The sequence below is a fragment of the Brachyhypopomus gauderio genome, chromosome 2 (genome assembly GCF_052324685.1).
Source record: "Brachyhypopomus gauderio isolate BG-103 chromosome 2, BGAUD_0.2, whole genome shotgun sequence".
Classification (NCBI taxonomy): Eukaryota; Metazoa; Chordata; class Actinopteri; order Gymnotiformes; family Hypopomidae; genus Brachyhypopomus; species Brachyhypopomus gauderio.
The window spans coordinates 10908668-10930875 of record NC_135212.1 but is presented as its reverse complement, the minus strand read 5'-3'; the positions used below and the strand labels follow the sequence as shown (position 1 = coordinate 10930875).

General features: G+C 45.5%; 1 protein-coding gene across 1 annotated transcript in view; it reads left to right on the top strand.

The window, feature by feature from the left end:
• prkcab (protein kinase C, alpha, b) overlaps positions 1 to 22208 on the top strand; it is a 118114-nt gene that overhangs the window by 66134 nt on the left and 29772 nt on the right. The window contains exons 5-9 of the mRNA XM_076986908.1: positions 7911 to 8022; positions 9237 to 9365; positions 18958 to 19114; positions 19233 to 19367; positions 21147 to 21240. Of these exons, the coding sequence (XP_076843023.1) occupies positions 7911 to 8022; positions 9237 to 9365; positions 18958 to 19114; positions 19233 to 19367; positions 21147 to 21240 (627 nt within the window). The remainder of the gene's footprint in view (positions 1 to 7910; positions 8023 to 9236; positions 9366 to 18957; positions 19115 to 19232; positions 19368 to 21146; positions 21241 to 22208) is intronic.

The window sequence follows — 22208 nt, the reverse complement described above, 5'->3', positions numbered from 1 at the left end:
CATGATTCACTCACTCCCCCCACCTTTAGGACACCATCAGCAGCACCACCCGCTCCATCGGACACACGTGACTGTGATCCTACTGAAGCCAAGCCTGCATAAAGCCCAGCCTTTGCCCAATAAAATAAATCATAAAATAGGGTGACCAAACGTCCGTATTTCCCGGGACATGTCCGTATTTCACGTCCTGTCCCGGGCGTCCCGGGATATTTTTTAAAACTGTGGAAATGTCCTGGTTTTTAAATTACGTTAATCGGGCCATTAATCCTACAGGCACTAGGACCCTGAGCACGGCGCTGTATGACACAGAATCCCTGAGCCTCATCAGTTGAGCCTCATCATACTCAACTGGCGGAGACAACTTACGTTCGCCACCCCCCCCGCTCGACAACTTACACACAGTGTCCTGGTTTTCCCAAACAAAAATATGGTCACCCTACATAAAAACATCTCATAATCTCATATATAATCTATATGTCTTTAATTTTCATCGTATATTTTAATAAGGTTCTTAAATTGTACGCTAATATGCGTGTTGCTTCTGTTACTTATATATGGGTTGAAATTCAAGACACAGCAAGAGGCTTGTCTGCAGGGTTGTATTTGTAAGAGGCTAGCTAACTAGCTAGTTGGTTAAACCTATATTTTCACATGCACATGAAAGATCTAAGCTACAGATTCAACAAATTTGTATTTCATGTTTGTCTAAATCTTTTATGGTGATGGAAGAAAAAACAACTTCAGCCATTGCTTAAAATTAAAGAGAACTAAAGTCTGTGGACTGCAACGTTGCGTCTGCTATGCTATATGACGTAGGTCTGTAGCCAAGCGACTAGCTAGCTAGCAGTTTTAACCAGCTACTTTACAATAACCGGGGAAGCTGGCTTATTAAATAAAGTTCACAGATGTTAAGTGTAAAGTGTAAAGTATCTCTTATCTTAACTGCAGCCTTTATCCTGAAATGACACCTTACGTTAGCTTGCTAGCTACTGTAATGAAGCCAAAATTAAAGAATGAAAAAAATGACCTTTCCATAGCCAGTTCAAAAACTTGGATGTGTGCACATATAATAAACAAGTTTATTAGTGACCAAAGAACTTTGTTTGCAGGGTCTGTGTTTTATATAACTAATTAATAATACAATCTAGGATATTCTAGTACATCATACAGACCATAGCACATCATAAAGATCAGTATATTATAATATTTCTGTAGTACAGTTCATAATTAAAGCGCGTTTAAAAAACATAGGAAAACTACAGTGATCTTTTTCTAATATGCTAAGTTCCTAAACAAGTATGGAATGTTAATTCTATTAACACATTCCTGTGTCGTGAATTTCTAGGGTAATTTCTTTGGATGTTACTCCATGGGCAGAAAATAATTATGCATGGAAGAGATTATAGGAGACTTCTATAAGTCTAATATGTTTCTAAAACTGAATTCTCAGTTTGAGCTCCCTTTCTCTCATAATATCTGTAATTTTTCCTTCTAAGGAATTTTAGGTGACAATTTTTATTGTCTCCTGACAATAATAACTTATTATTCTGTGAGCACCTGAGACCTGATACAAAATTTATGTTTCAGATACTTCAGTGACAGACTTGAAAATACTTTTGGAGATAGCGATTTGTTAATAAGATGATAATAGTTTACTTTGCTTACATACAGCATATCAAATGTAGGCTATGTGTACATATCAAATGGTCAGTGATTCAGTGTAATTGGTTGTCTGGGAAGGGTTGTGGTGTGAAGAACACCTGTTAATGTGAGAATGCAGGATGATTATCCAATCTGGGGTTGACTTGAGTGAAGTCGATATGTCTGTTTGCATTAAGCAAGCACTATGTATGTTTTCTCTGTTCTCCTTTGCTGGTTGTGTTTCTCCAAATGCTTTGATAAAACGCCATGGGTAGCGTCTCCTCAGAGTCACCATAGCAACATCTTCACTGTGAGCACAATATTTGCAGTACGTCTCACACAGTTACTGTGTGTCTTGTAGTGAGTGCGTTATTACTGCCTTACACAGCAGTCAGGGGCATTAATCATAAGTTGAATGCTATTGTATTCTACTCATCGTTCATAATATCATAGGTGGGTAATTTGTGATTAATTACAGTGTGTTTTACGTATCAGTGTCTGAATATGTGCTGTGTCTGTTTGGCATTTTTATTGCCTTGTTTCAACATGTAACAATAATTTGCAAATGGTTTGGACATGTGTGGAACTACATTGGGACAACACTGCACACTGAGCTGAACCCCAACCTCCTCTACCTGATAAACCCTTTCACCCACCTCCTCTACCTGATAAACCCCCTCACACACCTCCTCTACCTGATAACACCCCTCACCCACCTCCTCTATCTGATAACACCCCTCACCCACCTCCTCTACCTGATAACACCACTCACCCACCTCCTCTATCTGATAACACCCCTCACCCACCTCCTCTACCTGATAAACCCCCTCACACACCTCCTCTACCTGATAACACCCCTCACCCACCTCCTCTATCTGATAACACCCCTCACCCACCTCCTCTATCTGATAACACCCCTCACCCACCTCCTCTACCTGATAACACCACTCACCCACCTCCTCTACCTGATAACACCCCTCACCCACCTTCTCTACCTGATAACACCCCTCACCCACCTCCTCTACCTGATAAACCCTTTCACCCACCTCCTCTACCTGATAACACCCCTCACGCACCTCCTCCACCTGATAACACCCCTCACGCACCTCCTCCACCTGATAACACCCCTCACCCACCTCCTCTACCTGATAACACCCCTCACCCACCTCCTCTACCTGATAACACCACTCACCCACCTCCTCTACCTGATAACACCCCTCACCCACCTCCTCTACCTGATAACACCCCTCACCCACCTCCTCTACCTGATAAACCCTTTCACCCACCTCCTCTACCTGATAACACCCCTCACGCACCTCCTCCACCTGATAACACCCCTCACCCACCTCCTCTACCTGATAACACCCCTCACGCACCTCCTCTACCTGATAACACCCCTCACCCACCTCCTCCACCTGATAACACCACTCACCCACCTCCTCTACCTGATAAACCACAGGGACACCCAGGTGAGGTGGGAAGGACACCCAGGTGTGGTGGGAGGGACACCCAGGTGAGGTGGGAGGGACAGCTAGGTGAGGTGGGAGGGACAGCCAGGTGTGGTGGGCGGGACAGCCAGATCAGGTGGGAGGGACAGCCAGGTGTGGTGGGAGGGACAGCCAGATCAGGTGGGAGGGACAGCCAGGTGTGGTGGGAGGGACAGCCAGGTGTGGTGGGAGGGACAGCAAGGTAGCCAGCAGCGTGTGCCGTGCTGCATGTGAATTTTTGTTCTGTGGTTTCCACCATACTGAAGCGTCAGCTTCATGCACAGCAAAACAAGTTTGTGTTTAGGAAAATATGACAACAGTTACTGAACAGGAAGGTGAAATATATTCACTCTCACAAGCATGAGTAGCTGTTTCCTTCCATGGAGATTTGACGTATACATATGTAGCTTCCAGTAACGTGCTTGGGCGACACACAGATATGACTGCATCACCTTTGCCGATTCATCATCACCATCTTTCCTTCCCAGCAAGCTCCAACACGCCATATGTTACAGTACGCTTCACCAGCCACATGACAGCTATCACGCCTCATTTAGGATTATCACGCAGTTATTCACATCAAAGAAATTTGGCTGTCAATTGATGCATTCACGATGGGCTCCTGTGGGCTGTCATGTCATGTCAGTGCCGTAATTACACCAACTGTTTTTTTCTAATAATATTTCTTTTCCTTTTTTTGAGGGGGGGGGTGGTATAGGCACCATCATCACTGTATCATGAACTACTGATGTTCAAATATGTCAAACGTGTCAGAGGAGCAAGTGGTATTTTGATCTCACATCTCACATTAGGATATCGAAGTTCTGTTACTGCAATAAGGTTTGACTTCTGAGCACCAAATAGCCTCGTCTGCAGGGGGTCGTGACATTCTTTTCACAGTATCATTGAAAGTCCTCGCACCAGGACAGAATTTGTATTGGTTGTAAGTGGACTACCTACACAAAAGGACACGCCACTATGTCAGCACACTCATCGGTCAGAGGTGCGGTTCCTCAACCTCGTGACTTTTCCTCTTTATTTTGTTTTCTTTTGATTATCGGGTTGCCAGGACTCCTTAAGACCTCCGCATGACTGAGCCGTCACAGTGTTGGACTGTGTGTTTGTCAGGAGTGGATTCGGGGGTGTGGGAGGTGCTGGCAGGCTGGCCAAGCTGGGCCAGGTGGCGGAGGAGCAGGGGATCTCCGCTGACCTTTCACCCCCGGAGGCACAGAATTCTGGGCATCCGCTGGCAGTGGCTGTGCCTCAGTTCTGGGTCAGAAGGTACTGAGGCTTCCTGATCTGGTTTCACATCGGTAGTGGTGCTTTCTGCATCTCGAGGTTCCCACATGGCCTTCACGAACACGAGAGCTGGTTCTTGCATGGCTGACCGATGTGGTGGTATCTGGGTGTCTCTGGTTGTCTCTGGTGATTTTTGAGTGAACGGCTTCTCTGATGGTCTGCTTGTCTCTGCTGTTCTTTGATGGTTTCTGCTGGTTCCTGGTGGTTCTTGGTTGGCCAGCTTCTCTGGTGGTTTCTCAACCAACATAGTCCACCATTGCATTTAAAGGTTCTTATTATTGTGAACCATTTTTAAAACTTCAAATAAAACTTATTTTTGCCAAATTTGAGCTACATAAATTCTGTTTAGTTACCTGTGCATCTCACACGTTCCACTTACAGTAGGTCTATAAAATGCAATGCATGAGGCAGTGAAGTTCAGCTGTCAAGCAGGGCACTCAAATCACAGGAGACAGAGCCCTGCTGCAGCGGACCAGCCAGGATCCAGCTGCAAGCTGTTTTTTTCTGCTTGAGGTTACTCTGGCAACGGTAGACACGGACCGAGCTTTTGAGGACAGCATTGAGCCTTCCCAGAGAAAGACAGAGGGGACAAAGGCTAATGTAGGAAGACAGTGTCAAACAGTGTCAAAAGTGTATAACTGTGAGCAGTTCTGACCTGGAGCACAAAGTCATACATATACACACAAACGCACACACACACACATACAGTTAAAGATGTTCCAAATGCAGAAAGAGCCTTTATATCTGTGAATTACATGAACACACCTGTTCTACACTCTGCAATATATGCAGTCATGACAACCAAATCTCTAGAGCAGGAGTACTCAAATAGAAATGATGACGGGCCACATTTTATTTTTTCAATCACTGACGGGGCCGGTTACGGGGGGCAGATTGGGGGGGGGTACGGGTTTAGCGCGATTGAAAAAAAAGATTCCTAAAAAAAAAAACCACTTTTCATAACAGCTCGCGGGCCAGAAATAGATAGCACGCTAAATAGAGGGCCGCTACTTGAGTATGGGGGCAGTAGAGGGTTCGTGATGAAGACAACATGATTGGACGCAGATGCTCACAGACTGTAAATGAGCCCAAGTTGAATGTTTGGGCAAAATCCAACGCTGTAGTACCGAGTAGTGGGACACGATGTGTGGGCGGCCAAAGTACAATGACACAATTCAAAACAATCCAAGAAATATCAGCCGGACGTAACAGAGGAACAAGGGGGATGATCGAAAAGTAAACAGAGTAAACACACACACACACAAACCAGGGCGAACCATAAACATCGCTGTCTGAAAATCGCTCGGTACGCTTTCCAAATACATGTAGGCAATACTTCGCCTGTGCCACTAATATAGGGAAGGACAAATCAAAAACAGGGGCGGATCAATAACGAGGGGAGGAGGATCTGGACAGGTGTCGAAGGGCATTCTGGGTGTTGGAGTCCATGGGGTTGTGCAGCGTGACAGGATTGTTTCCTGTTCACTACAGCTGTGTATGTAGTGCGGTCCTCTCCGGTCCTTATGTCAGTCCAAGAAGAATACATTTGACAAGATTTTTTGATCATTTGTTTTCTCTCTAGCAAGACAAGGACAGAGTTATATGTTATTTCTTTTCTACTCCTGTCGTTGCTTCTGTTGTGTTTTGAGGTAATCAGGTCTGCTGTTGTCTTCGAGCATGCAAATGCAAAAGAGGAAAATGTGTGAAGTAACGGCAAGAGAAAGATGGCAGGAGAGAGGGAGAGAGGGAGTGGAAGAGTGTGGGAGAGGAGGTGTGAGTTCACAGAGGATGGAGATCAGAGCTCGAGGCCCGTGATGTTGTGGTGAAGGTGGGAGTAATTGGTGCCCAATAGTTGCTGGCGATGTGAGCATCTGTGTGCAGCCAGTTCTTCCTGCAGGGATCCCCCCCCCCCCCCCCCCCCCCCCCCCCAAAGGCAAACTGAGCTAGCGACCCCCAGCTGGGTTTGGGAGTCTGGGATGTGGAAAAAGAGTTACTGGCTTCTGTAAAAGGATGAAAGAGAGAGAGTTGGTGAAGAGGTCAGGGTTTTTTTTTTATGTTGATGGCTCCAAGACCGTCAGGCTTTATAGCTTATGCGTCCTGCAAAAGAACACGCACAAATACAACACACACACGTGCAAAAACACACTCGCTCACACAAAACGCAGGGTAAAAATAATCCTGCCACTTTTCTATTTTTTCCCTCCATCTCTCTCTCTCTCTCTCTCTCTCTCTCTCCTCTCTCTCTCTCTCTCTCTCTCTCTCTCTCTCTTTCTCTCTCTCTCTCCCTCCCCTGTCCCTGCAAGGGCCCACTATAGGCAGCAGGAAAAACAGGGAGGGACAAACGCTATTTTAGAATGCCAGCGTTCTAATTAAAGCCTTCCGGAATTCTCTGCCGATGACTCACGCCACGCCGATCACGGCGAGCAGTTTTTATTTTTCCTCTGGTCTCGCCTGCACGTCGGTGGGTTTCCTCGAGGGCTGGCCTCCCACACGCTTGCCTGCACGTCCATGGCTTTCCTTAAGGGCTGACCTCCCAAACCATCACCCACATGCCTTCATTTTTCCTTAAAGGCTGGCCTCCCAAACCATCACCCACATGCCTGTTCTTGAGGGCTGGTCTGTAACTTGCCATGCAGCTACACTGTGAAGCAATAAACTGTCGTGGTGTTGCTTTGTACACCCGCGGACCACAACACTTCATCACGAGCTGCAGAGTGCAATGGCTTCAGTCACAGCTGAACTGGATGTTATGTGCTGTTGGAGTTGGAGGTCCCGGTGTGCTTGAGATCACGGATCCCGGGGGGTTGTCGGGATTTGTGTTCCTGACCTAATTTCTTTGATTTCTTGGATATCTTTCTAACCTGATTTCTGGCAGAATAAACAAAGAGCATGTCACTACAAGCAATGATGTGGAGTTCTCCTTTGAACACCAGGACCACAATTAAGGATCTGAGAATGCTCTCACTGGTCTGGGATCATCACCCCTTGACTGTGTAGTCTTGTTCATTACGGTGGTAGGTTTTCCCTGTCTCGTATAATAGACCAGGGACGTCCCAGAGACAACAGTGGAGAGACAGCTATTAGGGCATCTCTGCCTCTTATCCCTGTGAGATTAATGATTTATTGGAGTTATATACAGTCAGCAGAGGCCCTAAACTCAACCACGGCAGTAAATCAAAATTCTCATTAATTCTTTGGCAGGTAGGAGATATTAATTGGTTGCCTTATGTGAACCTCTCTTTTGAATCCTTCACATGTGCAGTCTTTCCTGTCTGCTTGATGCTTGTCATGGTTTACGCTCTCTTACTGAACCGAATGTTTGGTAACAGCTAGCACCATTGTTTCAGTGCAGACAGGCGTTTCAGATATAGTCCGGGTTCCTAGGCATCACGAGTGAAAATGCAACGAAAGCCGTTATGCAGCGTGGTTTGTCATAGCCAGTGCGGTATGACTGAACTTGTTCCCCTCTTTCACCTCCTGCAGGACCCCAGAAGCAAGCACAAGTTCAAGATCCACACCTACGGAAGCCCAACGTTCTGTGACCACTGTGGCTCTCTGCTTTACGGACTCCTCCACCAGGGCATGAAATGCGACAGTGAGTGGTTTCATCCTCCATACCAACCACCGTACCAATCAGGCTGACCCGGGATAAACTCGTGCTGTCAAAACCCAGCTGGCCACGGTAGCCTAAGGGAGTACACGACTGATCTCAGATCAGAACTGAGCCCATGACACCGTGGCTGTTCTGTCCTGGCTCTCATGCCCCCGTCTCTGATGAATATTCCCACTCACACTGCGATAACGAGGTCGGCTGGGATTACACATAGATGCCTATTTAATTGAGTCCGTTGGCTGTCTGTAGACCTTCCACCTCCACCAGATTCACCCACACCTTCGTCTTTATTGTCTTCCTCCAGCCATCAATCTCTCTGTGGCCTCCGGAGGGAGTGTTAGTGCTGACTTTACTGAAATCAACTGGGGTGTGGATAACACCTGAATCTGCACATGATCCTGCACACACATGGACACACACTCACACCCACACACACACACACACACACACACACCCACATACACACACACACACACACACACACACACACACACACACCCACACACACACACACACACACACACACACACACACACACACACACACACACACACACACACACACACACATACACACCAGGACATTCATAACTGCTCAGAGGCTTGTGGCTCTGTCCAATTACCACTCAGGCCAGGAGCAAAATAAATGCATTATACCTTTCTAAAAAGAGGCCACCTACGTGTGTGTGTGTGTGTGTGTGTGTGTGTGTGTGTGTGTGTGTGTGTGTGTGTGTGTGTGTGTGTGTGTGTGTGTGTGTGTGTGTGTGCATATGTTTATTGTGCCTGCATTAACACCAAAAAAATTAGGAGACAGCAGCTCTCTCTCTCTATTTGTTTCTCACTGGTTCTCATTGTTTCTCACTGTTTCTCTCTGGTTCTCATTTTTTCTCAATGTGTCTCATTGGTTATTTTTGTTACTCTCTCTTCCGCTGTTTCTCAATGTTTCTCACTGGTTCTCTCTGTTACTCTTTCTTCCTCACTGTTTCTCTCTTGTTCTCATTGTTTCTCAATGTGTCTCACTGGTTATCTTTGTTACTCTCTTCCTCTGTTTCTCAATGTTTCTCACCGATTCTGTTACTCTCTCTCTTCCTCTCTATTTCTCACTGGTTCTCATTGTTTCTCATTGTTTCTCATTGGTTCTCATTGTTTCTCAGTGTTTCTCATTGGTTCTCTCTGTTTCTCTCTCTGTATTCTCAGCCTGTGATATGAATGTACATAAGCAGTGTGTGATGAATGTGCCAAGCCTGTGTGGGACGGACCACACGGAGCGGAGAGGACGACTCTTCCTCAAGATCGACGTCAGTGGAGACAGACTCCATGTGACAGGTGAGCGGGTCACAGTCTCCTCACACACACACACACACACACACACACACACACACACACACACACACACACACACACACACACACACACACATACACACACACACACACACACACACACACACACACACACACACACACACACACACACACAAACCCCACCTGATAGATGCCTTTCAGAACAGAGTCGGATTACCAGAACATACCGCTCCCTGATGGATGCCTGTCTGATAGGACCATATTCATCACAGAGCAAAATGCAAAACATTATGTAAACATTAAAGTAAATTAAACAATCTAATCTAGGAAGTCTAAACAAAAGTGAATATATCTGTTGTTTGGAGTTTTACTAAAATCTGACCTACTTTACAATGATCCAAAAAAGAAAAAGTTTTTGTTAGCCAAACAGAACCAAATATGATTGTTTTTACTAGATGAAGCGACAACTTGTCATAAAACCAAGCTGCAAGTTTTAGAAACTCAGTACATTCTAAATTCGAAATATGTTTTCCAGATATTTCCATATATTTCTATATTGGCATGCCATGCATTCTTTCTCTTCTGTTATTTTTAATGATTCCCCCAAATTCCCACAATTGTATTTTCATTCATTTCTTTTTAAATACCTGAAAATGTGGAGGATATGCTTTAGGTATTTATGTCTGATGATACAGGTGATGCATGTAGTTGTAGTACTTTTTGAATTGCTTCAGTGCTGATAAATAATTTAGGTTTTGGTCTGCAGAGTTTCTGCTTCATGGTTTGATAGTTTTCTGGTTTGAAAGAATTTTTTTTGCACATTCGGTGTCAAAAAATGACAAAAAAAACTTTTTCTGTTCCTTTTTGAGATCAGAAATATTTGCAAGGTTGAGAAATATATCACTCAGTTCCATTTGGGTTGCCATAACAACATTTGTGCCATAAGATGCACCAGGAAAAATGTCTGACATATGGTCTTACATCATGATGTGTCTGTGTATCGTCACATCTGTCAGTGCTGCTGTCAGTGCTGCTGTCAGTGTTCATTTGAATGTGCTGGCAAATTGAAGAGCTGGGCTGCTGATGAAACATGGTTCTTTAGACGGCGTGTGCTACCGCAGTGATCTGACAGGGGAAGTTGGGTTCTAGTGTTTTTGCACAGTGATCTGAGAATGGCGAATTAGAAGGTGGTATGTATATGGTACAAAGATAATATGTTGTAATAAATTCAACTAAAATGGCTCAATTTACTGTTTAGGATATTTGTATTTCTGTCGTGTTAATATAGATTTTTCATCTTTTTATGTATTTGTGCATATTTGTATGCAGATGAATCATACATATTATAAACACGCACAGGTATTCTTACTCTCTTCCCCTGTTCCGTGATTTGAATGCCAACAGGCACCGTGTGTCTCTGCCTGGGCAGGCTGCTGTATCTTGGTCAGGGGTCCATGACAGTGGCCACTGAGGTCAGCCCCGGGGTCAGGGTGTCCATGACAGCACCCATTGAGGTCAGCTCCGGGGTCAGGGGGTACATAACAGTGCCCACTGGGGTCAGGGGGTTGGTCAGCAAGGGTGCTGGTCTCAGGCTTGGCACATATCTTGATTGGCATATTATGCAGCCTGCTACCACATTCCAACTGCCCTAACATACACAAACACACACACACACACACACACACACACACACACACACACACACACACACACATACACACACACACACAGAACCTCTGCCCTTACATATATATGCATAGAGAGAACCTATTTCCTAACACACATACACACACACACACACACACACACATACACACAAACACTCTTTGACCACAACAAGCATTTCTACAAAATGGATGTTTAAACTTACTCTTAACTCCTAACTGTTTAAGAAAACTTGGATATTTAACTGCTGAAGTATGTTTTTGCCTATAAACTATTATCATCATTATAGTGAAAAGTTAGTTGCTCTCCCTTTGATTGCATAATTGTGAAAATCTTTTACCCCGACTAGTGGGATTAAGCGGAACAGATAATGGATGGATGGATGAAAATCATACTAAATGAATTTTATTGGTAGGTTGTGATTAGTTTTTTTAGAATTCTGTTTAATTAATTTGATTTACTCCCATTCCTACCAGAAGACTGTTGAGGTTTTTGAAAATGATCTTTCAAATTAGACCAGGGAGGTATTTTCAGGCCAGCCCTAATCAACTTGCTTGGAGCTGTCTGGAGTCTATTTTTAATAGACTGAGGAGGCTTGTCCTGTGAGACGGCAGGTTCATGATCAAAAATGTCCTTGAATGCACCTGCCATAGTTTTCAAAGCTGCCATATCTACATTATGTGCACAATTAGTAGGCAAGTCAGAATTATGATATGATAATTAATTCTATGCATGTTATCCAACTCTTAAAGGTATAGACCCGAATGCAAGCTGGGTATAATTATATTAAAGTGATAAATACCCTATATAAGGTGTGCATAGTTGCGTAGTTATTAGTCATTGTAACGCGGGGTGGCTGAGGAAAAATGCAGAGTCAAAAGCATTTTTCGTTTTATTGCACAACTGACAAAAAAAATGCAAACATGCATACTTAAATATGCAAACATAAAGAAGACACACATGCAACACGTAACATTAACAAGACAAGAAACGGGTGAGACAAGTAACCCATACAAACACCTACATGCTAAACGTGTACACAAACGACCCCGGGGGATGGGTTGGGGCAGCCGTGACTGAACCCCCCACCAGGGGGCAGACCCAGTGCCTGCAGACCACCCCCTGGACCCACCCCAAAGGGCAGAAAACCCCCTGGACCCACCCCAAAGGGCAGAACCTGAGCACAGAGGCTGTGTCAACTGAAGCAACTCCAGAAGCTTCGGGGTAGCTCAGCTCACCCTCCCTGGCCTGGGGCAACAGAGAAGAACAAGGACGGCACAAAGACAGGGGTAGATACAGTCACGGGCACAAAGACAGGGGTAGATACAGTCACGGGCACAAAGACAGGGGTAGATACAGTCACGGGCACAAAGACAGGGGTAGATACAGTCACGGGCACAAAGACAGGGGTAGATACAGTCACGGGCACAAAAACAGGGGTAGATTCAGTCACAGGCACAAAAACAGGGGTAGATACAATCACGGGCACAAAGACAGGGGTAGATACAGTCACGGGCACAAAAACAGGGGTAGATACAATCACGGGCACAAAAACGGGTAGATACAATCACGGGCACAAAGACAGGGGTAGATACAGTCACGGGCACAAAGACAGGGGTAGATACAGTCACGGGCACAAAGACAGGGGTAGATACAATCACGGGCACAAAGACAGGGGTAGGTACAGTCACGGGCAAAAAGACAGGGGTAGATACAATCACGGGCACAAAGACGGGGGTAGATACAATCACGGGCACAAAAACAGGGGTAGATACAGTCACGGGCACAAAGACAGGGGTAGATACAATCACGGGCACAAAGACAGGGGTAGATACAGTCACGGGCACAAAAACAAGGGTAGATACAATCACGGGCACAAAAACAGGGGTAGATACAGTCACGGGCACAAAAACAGGGGTAGATACAATCACGGGCACAAAGACAGGGGTAGATACAGTCACGGGCAAAAAGACAGGGGTAGATACAATCACAGGCACAAAAACAGGGGTAGATACAATCACGGGCACAAAGACAGGGGTAGATACAGTCACGGGCACAAAGACAGGGGTAGATACAATCACGGGCACAAAGACAGGGGTAGATACAATCACAGGCACAAAGACAGGGGTAGATACAGTCACGGGCAAAAAGACAGGGGTAGATACAATCACAGGCACAAAGACAGGGGTAGATACAATCACGGGCACAAAGACAGGGGTAGATACAATCACGGGCACAAAGACAGGGGTAGATACAATCACGGGCACAAAGACAGGGGTAGATAGAGTCACAGGCACAAAGACAGTTATACGTAGGGGCACAAAGGTTAGGCACAAACACAGGGACTGTGATCTGGGTCCACAACCTCATCAGAGCAGACACCGGTTGGGCCGCTTTGAACCTGCACCACCTCCAAGAGAGGCTGAAAACCACACACGGGCCTTGGGAGCAGTTGGGAAACGCACACCGGCCCCAGGAATCCTCTCGGGGGGGGGGGGGGGGGGGCACACCTTGGATTTGATGGAGTTGGAGGGGGCGTACTTCCCTCTGGGATGTCTTCGGGAAGCACACGGGGACGTTCCTCCTGGACACGGAGCTCCCTCCAGTCATCCTCTAGAACCATCTCACTCTCAGAAGAGGGGAAGGTCTCCCCCTCAGATACATGAAAACACATAACGCTTACAAGACAACAGCTGAGACAAATAACCCATACCAATACATACATGCAAAAACACACATGCTAACGGGCCCAAAGGAGGATTTTGGGGCGGACCATGGCAGACATCTTCTCTAACTCAGGAACACTGGCCTGAAGATATAACTGAGAGTGAAAAGTCAAAAATTGTAAATTATAAATTGCAAATGGCCTATCGTTGGAATGCAGCACACAGCGGCTGTACTCCTACTGAGATGTGACCACGGGGCGGCCAAACGCTTTAGTAATACTGAACCGAAAAATAAAATGTGATGTGACCAGGAACCCATCAAGCTTTAGTGCCGCCATGTTTCGGAGCTGCAACCAATCAAGAGTGTCCAGAAGTTCAGATGTGGAGCGAAGCACAGCCTCCACTGAATAAGACTGATGAGCTGATGTGTCATGACTTGGACAAGAAATGCCTGAAGACTGATTTATTTAAGGTTCTGTTGACAGACGAGAAGAGAATGACTCCAGATGGACCAGCTGGTGAGCTCATGGGTGGATGACTGATGGACACAGAGCACCAGTTCAAGCACAGCACCAGTGAGAAGGCGGTGGGCTGCTGTGAGCTGGCATCATTAATGATGGGCTAGTTGGATCTTTTTGGGTTGACAGTGGACTGAAAACCACCAAACTTACTGCCAATTTCTAGAAGACACTTCAGCCAGTGGAAAAGGATGACACCAGCAGTATTGTAAAAGGGTGTGTTCTTTGGACAGGACATTCCTCAGGACATGTGGTGTCCTGTGTGGTGATTGTGGTGGCTGTGGAGAATATGGTGACTGTGGAGGCTGTGATGACTGTGGAGGCTGTGGAGGCTGTGGTGACTGTGGAGGCTGTGGAGGCTGTGGTGACTGTGGAGGCTGTGGTGACTGTGGAGGCTGTGGTGACTGTGGTGACTGGTGACTGTGGAGGCTGTGGTGACTGGTGACTATGGAGGCTGTGGTGATTGTGGTGACTGATGACTGTGGAGGCTGTGGTGACTGTGGTGAATGGTGAATGTGATGACTGGTGACTGTGGAGGCTGTGGTGACTGGTGACTGTGGAGGCTGTGGTGACTGTGGTGACTGTGGAGGCTGTGGTGACTGGTGACTGTGGAGGCTGTGGTGATTGTGGTGACTGGTGACTGTGGAGGCTGTGGTGACTGGTGACTATGGAGGCTGTGGTGATTGTGGTGACTGATGACTGTGGAGGCTGTGGTGACTGTGGTGACTGTGGTGAATGGTGAATGTGATGACTGGTGACTGTGGAGGCTGTGGTGACTGGTGACTGTGGAGGCTGTGGTGACTGTGGTGAATGGTGAATGTGATGACTGGTGATTGTGGAGGCTGTGGTGACTGGTGGTGACTGGTGACAAAGACCAGATTAACATGGGTAACACAGGGATGGCTTTTGCAGAGTCCCTGAGAAACCTGGCAAGTATATGATGTCATGAGCATTGCAGGAAAAAAGAAGGATGCAAATGTGAGTGTCCAGCTGAGGAATTTATTGAAACAAAAAAGTGGAGAATATGGTGACTGTGGAGGCTGTGATGACTGTGGAGGCTGTGGTGACTGTGGAGGCTGTGGTGACTGTGGTGACTGTGGTGACTGTGGAGGCTGTGGTGACTGGTGACTGTGGAGGCTGTGGTGACTGTGGTGACTGTGGAGGCTGTGGTGACTGGTGACTGTGGAGGCTGTGGTGACTGTGGTGACTGTGGAGACTGTGGTGACTGGTGACTGTGGAGGCTGTGGTGATTGTGGTGACTGATGACTGTGGAGGCTGTGGTGACTGTGGTGACTGTGGTGACTGGTGAATGGTGAATGTGATGACTGGTGACTGTGGAGGCTGTGGTGACTGGTGACTGTGGAGGCTGTGGTGACTGTGGTGAATGGTGAATGTGATGACTGGTGATTGTGGAGGCTGTGGTGACTGGTGGTGACTGGTGACAAAGACCAGATTAACATGGGTAACACAGGGATGGCTTTTGCAGAGTCCCTGAGAAACCTGGCAAGTATATGATGTCATGAGCATTGCAGGAAAAAAGAAGGATGCAAATGTGAGTGTCCAGCTGAGGAATTTATTGAAACAAATGAAAAAGAAACCAAACATGAAACTGCACCAACTGGAGTGAAAGAAAGCCGACATAACATAACAAAACAAAAAAGGGCTTTTAAAGAGCAGAATACAGACATAACAACCCCCACGTGGTCTGACCTGTAAGACACAACACACACACCTGAGGGAGGTGTGGCCAGAAATCAGAACAAAAGAACTTGTGCAACCCAAGATGAAACAAACAAACTCTCCACTCCATAGCCGTGGCTACCAGCAGTTACACCTGACTGAACCCTCGCATCCCAATAACCTTTAAAAATGTCTATAATTATCATCATCATCTTCATCATAATCTATGGGTCAGTTCTCTGTCTAATAGGTTTTAGTGGGTGTCAGTTTATTCACTATGTGTAAAATTTGATAAAACATATCTATAACCACTGTCAACATCAACACAATATTGTCAACATCAACACAATCCATTACACCTGAACATCTATTTTGACTCTACTCGTTAATAGCAGATATGTTATTAACAATCAACTGAATTACATCCAATTAAAGGCTGGAAGGCTGGTTTCAACGAAACAGAAGAAAAGCACAACAGGTTTCAGCCACGTCTTTATTACCAAAAGTTAATTGCCAGAAGTCAATCAATTTAACGAGGTATATTTCCAGAAATGTGATCTTGCTGGCTGTACGTGCTTGGTGGCTTTTTAATAGAAAGTGCTTAACTCTATGGAGCAGCCATTCACAGCACTTCACAGGATTTAAATGGGCTTTATAAATACTTATTTAACGAGAGTTTCTGAAAGGGGACCTGTTGTGCCTCGCATATCCTTTGCTTTAGTGCATTATATTCTTCATATGTGTGTAAACATACGAATTTGCTAAACAATAAAGCCCAAAGTACATCACTGGAATTCCAGTCCTTTTTCTTGATGTTACATGATGATGTTATCTTGTAACACACTCATTAATGCCCGTGTCCCAGCAAGCTTGGCTATGACCAATCAGAGCAATGAAATGCATAAGGGTGCATCACAGACATAGGGTTAATAGACTTAACTCAAATGTATTTGGAATACTACAGCAGATCCAAAGCTAGAATTATGACGCATAATAGGTCTTCTTTAACCATGTTGTTGGTAACTATTCTTGAAACATTATTTATAACTACATATAAATTAACGTTACTATACAATATTATTTTTTTCCCAAAGTGTACTGCAACGAATATATCTCGGTTATAAAGAAATACAGCAGAGCTGCTATTTCCTCCCAAGCCTATTAGGAAACTAATTAACCGTGCGATAAACGTAGTTAGGTAACAGTGTTTTGCTGACATTCCCTGATTTGCCCCAGATGATTTATTCATTCTGTGAGGTAATAGCTGGTCTAAATATGCAACACAATCCTGGTTTTGTGTGTTAACGATAGTGATCTCTGACATTTGACCTTACATTAGAGTCACGTAGCAGCACACTGATGATTTCATGAATCTCATGATACATGGCAGAGACAGACAGCCCTTCTTCAGCTTGTGTTTGAGGTGTGTGTACCATTGGGGGGGGGGGGGGGCGGAAGGAGAGAGGTAGATGAGAGAGAGGGAGTATGAACGAGGGAGAGAAACAAGGAGAGCAAGAGGGAGAAAGGAAGGTGAAGATAGAGAGAGAGAGAGAGAATGAGAGAAAGAGATGAGAGAGAGAGCAAAGGAGGGAGAAAGAGAGAGAGAGAACAGACACGGGGCTGCTTTGACTGTTTAAGCACATGGCATCTGCAGCAGAGTGTCACACCAGGCCTGGTCCTGCCTGAACACTCCTCCTTAGGGGCTTCCCTACGTCTCATCATTTCCATGGACCAGCCGAAGCCATGGGCAGAAACACTCTTCCTCCGGTTTACCGCCAGACAAGCAAGCAGTCGGTTCAAGCAGTTGACAAGCAGTGGGTTTCCTTTTACCCAAACTGAAATGGAATCGGTTTATTTTTCAGCACTATGACATGAGTGTGTGTTTATGAACCATTATTGCCAGTGTCGTATTTAACTGAAAGAAAGATGTAGGTCTCCCCCTTTTGGCTGTAAAGGTCATTGCAGCAATTTTGTGTAGGCTATCATTTGATCTTATTAGATGTGTGTCACTTTGTTATTTGAATCTTTCTCAGTTTCAGGCTGGAGGTCATTAATTCCCTAATTATTGGGTGTAAAGTGACCCTGCTGTAGTTTCATTTAGGAGAAGACTATCTAGCCCCTGGTACAACGTTCACAAAAGTTTCACCTCTGCTTAGCTCCACTACTAAACTCGGAGGTCTCCAGCAATGTGATTTCATTTGCAGGTCCACAAACTAATGCACCAATTAGTCGTCCACGCAGTGGACCTCCCCAGAGTCCTGGTGGCGTGCTGAAGTTATTCGGTTCCTCCTCGCTGTGGAGGAGTTTCACCAACCCCCCAGTGAACCGTGCAAGTTATTCAGGAGGACCACACTGGGCAGCTTCCTGCCACTCCTGATAACACGGCTCCCTTCATATCTTTAAATGAAAATGTAGGAATTTTACAAGCAGTTTTTTGTTTAAGTAGAAGAACTACACTGATTCTGACAAGTACCATGTTAAGTGAGAATACTTAATTTGACTTCTCAGTAGAATTTGACACATGAGCTGCTATCCCCAGAATACGAGAATACAGTAACATGCAGGTGCTGGTTAGTGAAGCTCGTCGTGCCTCCCAGGAGCCTCTGAGCGCACACGTGCAGGGACACATGGTCTCTGACAGCCTTGTCAGCCGGCCCAGTCAGAAGCGGATGTGGTCTTGTCAGGTCTTCCCCACTCTTAGAGCAGAGCCCCCCTGTTCTGCACTGACCTGTAGCACCTAGACCACGTGGAGGTTATCGCGGTGTCTGCAGCTCGCCGGCCATGAGACGTCACTAGTCCTGCACAATCTGGTCATATGTGATAAGATCAGTGTTATTCTATAGCATATTGTGCTGTTCTATTTGACTTTTAATAAGAGGATATTTGTGTATCTGGCTTTTTTGGGTTTTCACTGGGATGATATTTTGGATTTTGTGTTTATTTATCTGTCTGCACATCTGACGGGTCAAGCGGGCCAAAACGAGCCAAATATAATGGCGATGTCAGATCTTTCTGGTTCTCCCTTTTGAAGTTTTTGTTGTTGATAGGGTTGTGTGTCCATGTGTGTCTGCTTTTTTGGATGCAGTCGGTGAGGCGAGGAATCTGATTCCCATGGACCCCAACGGGCTGTCAGATCCATACGTCAAACTGAAGTTGATCCCCGACCCTAAGAACGAGACCAAACAGAAGACCAGGACAATCCGTTCATCCCTCAATCCCACCTGGAACGAGTCGTTCTACTTGTGAGTGTGACAGCCCTCCTCTTCGCTCACTGGCTGGATGACAGGTTGATATGGGTGTTACAGCTGTGACATGTTGGGTAACACTTCTCCGATTGTGTGTGTGCATGGACACCCGCAGCAAGCTGAAGCCCTCGGACAAAGAGCGGCGGCTGTCCATAGAGGTGTGGGACTGGGACAGAACTACGAGGAATGACTTTATGGGCTCCATGTCGTTCGGCGTGTCGGAGCTGATCAAAGCACCTGTGTGTGGCTGGTGAGTACCTTGCTCCTGGTGAGTACCTTGCTCCTGGTGAGTACCTTGGTTCTGGTGAGTACCTTGGTCCTGGTGAGTACCTTGCTCCTTGCCTTTTCTGACCCTGGGTGGTGCTGGACGGTGTTAGGTGGTGCTGGATGGTGTTGGGTGGTGCTGGATGGTGTTAGGTGGTGCTGGATGGTGTTAGATGGTGCTGGATGGTGTTGGGTGGTGCTGGATGGTGTTGGGTGGTGCTGGATGGTGTTAGGTGATGTTGGATGGTGTTGGGTGGTGCTGCTCCATTACCAGCCTTCTGCTGCCTCCCGTTATCTCACTGTAGCTGAAGGCTTAATGCCACATGTGGTCGGCGTTTTCTGGAAGGCTCCAGAAAATTATCTCGTGATGATCACGGCCAGCCTGAGCGCACCTCTCTGCTTTAACGACCCTAACGCCGGAGTAATGAGTTCTTCAGCCTGCACGGTGCTCTAATAAAGAGAGAAAGTGTGTGTGTGTTTGTGTGTGTGTGTGTGTGTGTGTGTGGCAAGCTACATAAAAGTGTATGGCTGGAATACGTTTGTATACATGCAAGACTAAAAGAGCATCGCCTTTCCTGAAATCTGCTGTGTGTTTGCATGTTTCTCCGTCGCCCAGGGGGCTGTTTGCACTGATAGAAAGCAGCCTGCAGTCTCTCAACCACTTTATTCCTCTTCCTGCTCCCTACTGTTAAGCCAAACACTGGAGTTATAAGCACCAATGTTTCAAGCACCACCAACAAGTTCAATGCACATGAAACATTAGATGCCAAACTCACACCGTCATGGCGTACATCTTCTTTAAGTAAATGAAGCACAAGGAAGTGAAAATAAATCTCAAATAAAACCTAATAATCTGAGTGACCAAATAAAATGCACATCTGAATAACATTCACAGCCCTGGTGTCCTCCACTCCACAGGTGTTATAGGTGCTTATATGGTTATATGGTGTTATAGGTGTTTATATGGTTATATGGTGTTATAGGTGCTTATATGGTTATATGGCGTTATAGGTGCTTATATGGTTATATGGTGTTATAGGTGCTTATAAGGTTATATGGCGTTATAGGTGTTTATATGGTTATATGGCATTATAGGTGCTTATATGGTTATATGGCGTTATAGGTGTTTATATGGTTATATGGTGTTATAGGTGTTTATATGGTTATATGGTGTTATAGGTGCTTATATGGTTATATGGCGTTATAGGTGATTATAAGGTTATAGGTGCTTATAAGGTTATATGGTGTTATAGGTGTTTATATGGTTATATGGTGTTATAGGTGTTTATATGGTTATATGCCGTTATAAGTGTTTATATGGTAATAGGGTGTTATAAGTGTTTATATGATTATATGGTGTTATAGGTGCTTATAAGGTTATATGGCATTATAGGTGTTTATATGGTTATATGGTGTTATAGGTGCTTATAAGGTTATATGGCATTATAGGTGTTTATATGGTAATATGGTGTTATAAGTGTTTATATGATTATATGGTGTTATAGGTGCTTATATGGTTATATGGCGTTATAGGTGTTTATATGGTTATATGGCGTTATAGGTGTTTATATGGTTATATGGTGTTATAGGTGTTTATATGGTTATATGGTGTTATAGGTGTTTATATGGTTATATGGTGTTATAGGTGTTTATAAGGTTATATGGTGTTATAGGTGCTTATATGGTTATATGGCGTTATAGGTGTTTATAAGGTTATATGGTGTTATAGGTGCTTTCTGCCATTGTGGTTCTGCTCTTCCGTCAGGTATAAGATGCTGAATCAAGAGGAGGGTGAGTACTACAACGTTCCCATCCCAGAAGTGGACCACATCAACCTGGAGCTCCGGCAGAAGTTTGAGGTGAGGCCTTTCTCCATCTGTCTGTACTCCGTCTGTGCGCTCTCGTTTGGTCCAGCAAGAAGATTGCTGAGTGTTGATACCTTCAATCGAGTCTCTGTGGATTCAGCATGGCCATCTTTGAATTGGCAGGTGGATAACAGGTGCTCAGGTGCTTCTTGAGTGCCTTCACACAACCTCCTGTCAGCCGCACTCTCTCTCTCTTTTACTTTATCTCTCTCTCTCTCTCTCTCTCTCTCTCTCTCTCTCTTTCTCTCTGTATCCCTCTTTGTTTCAGTCTCTGTCTCTCTGTCTCTACCCTCTGTCTATCTCTGTCTGTCTTTGTATGGGGGCTTGATCTCTGCTGTTTCTTGGGGGGAGCCCCGTCGCTCGGCGACTGCCTCCTGCTTGTCGCCATGGTAAGGGTGGCCTTGGTGAGGTTATGGACAGATGGTTGGGGTAGTGGACATCCGCCATGCCAGTGCCGGAGGTTCCCCTGCCTGGTCTGGGTTCTGTTCCAGGCCAGAACACCCTGGGTCGGTCCAGGACAGAGCCGCAAGATTGATCTCATTGTCTCTCTTTGCTCTCTTAACTTTTATCTACTTTCTAGCTTCTTTGAATTTCTACCTTGTTTGGCAGCGATGTGAAACAAGAGTTATCGACTCTTAAACCGTGCGCAGCGTGAAATTATGATGGAAATCACTAAACGAAAATTAATCTGCAGCAGAGTGAGGAAATTGCTTCATTCCTCTGCTGTGATTCTGGATTAATTATTATTCACATCGATTATACAAATACAGGGACCATTGTGCTACATTCATTTCTTACTGATTTTAGTAGCTGCTGTTATTTACTGGTGAAATAAAGGGTGCCCTTGGTTTAACAGACGCAGAGTGGTTGTTGCTTACACCAGTGTCATGTCTGCACTGCTGCAAACGCTCTCCAGTTTAATTCTCACTCCTCCGTGCCGAACGCGGCCCTGACGTCCCGCA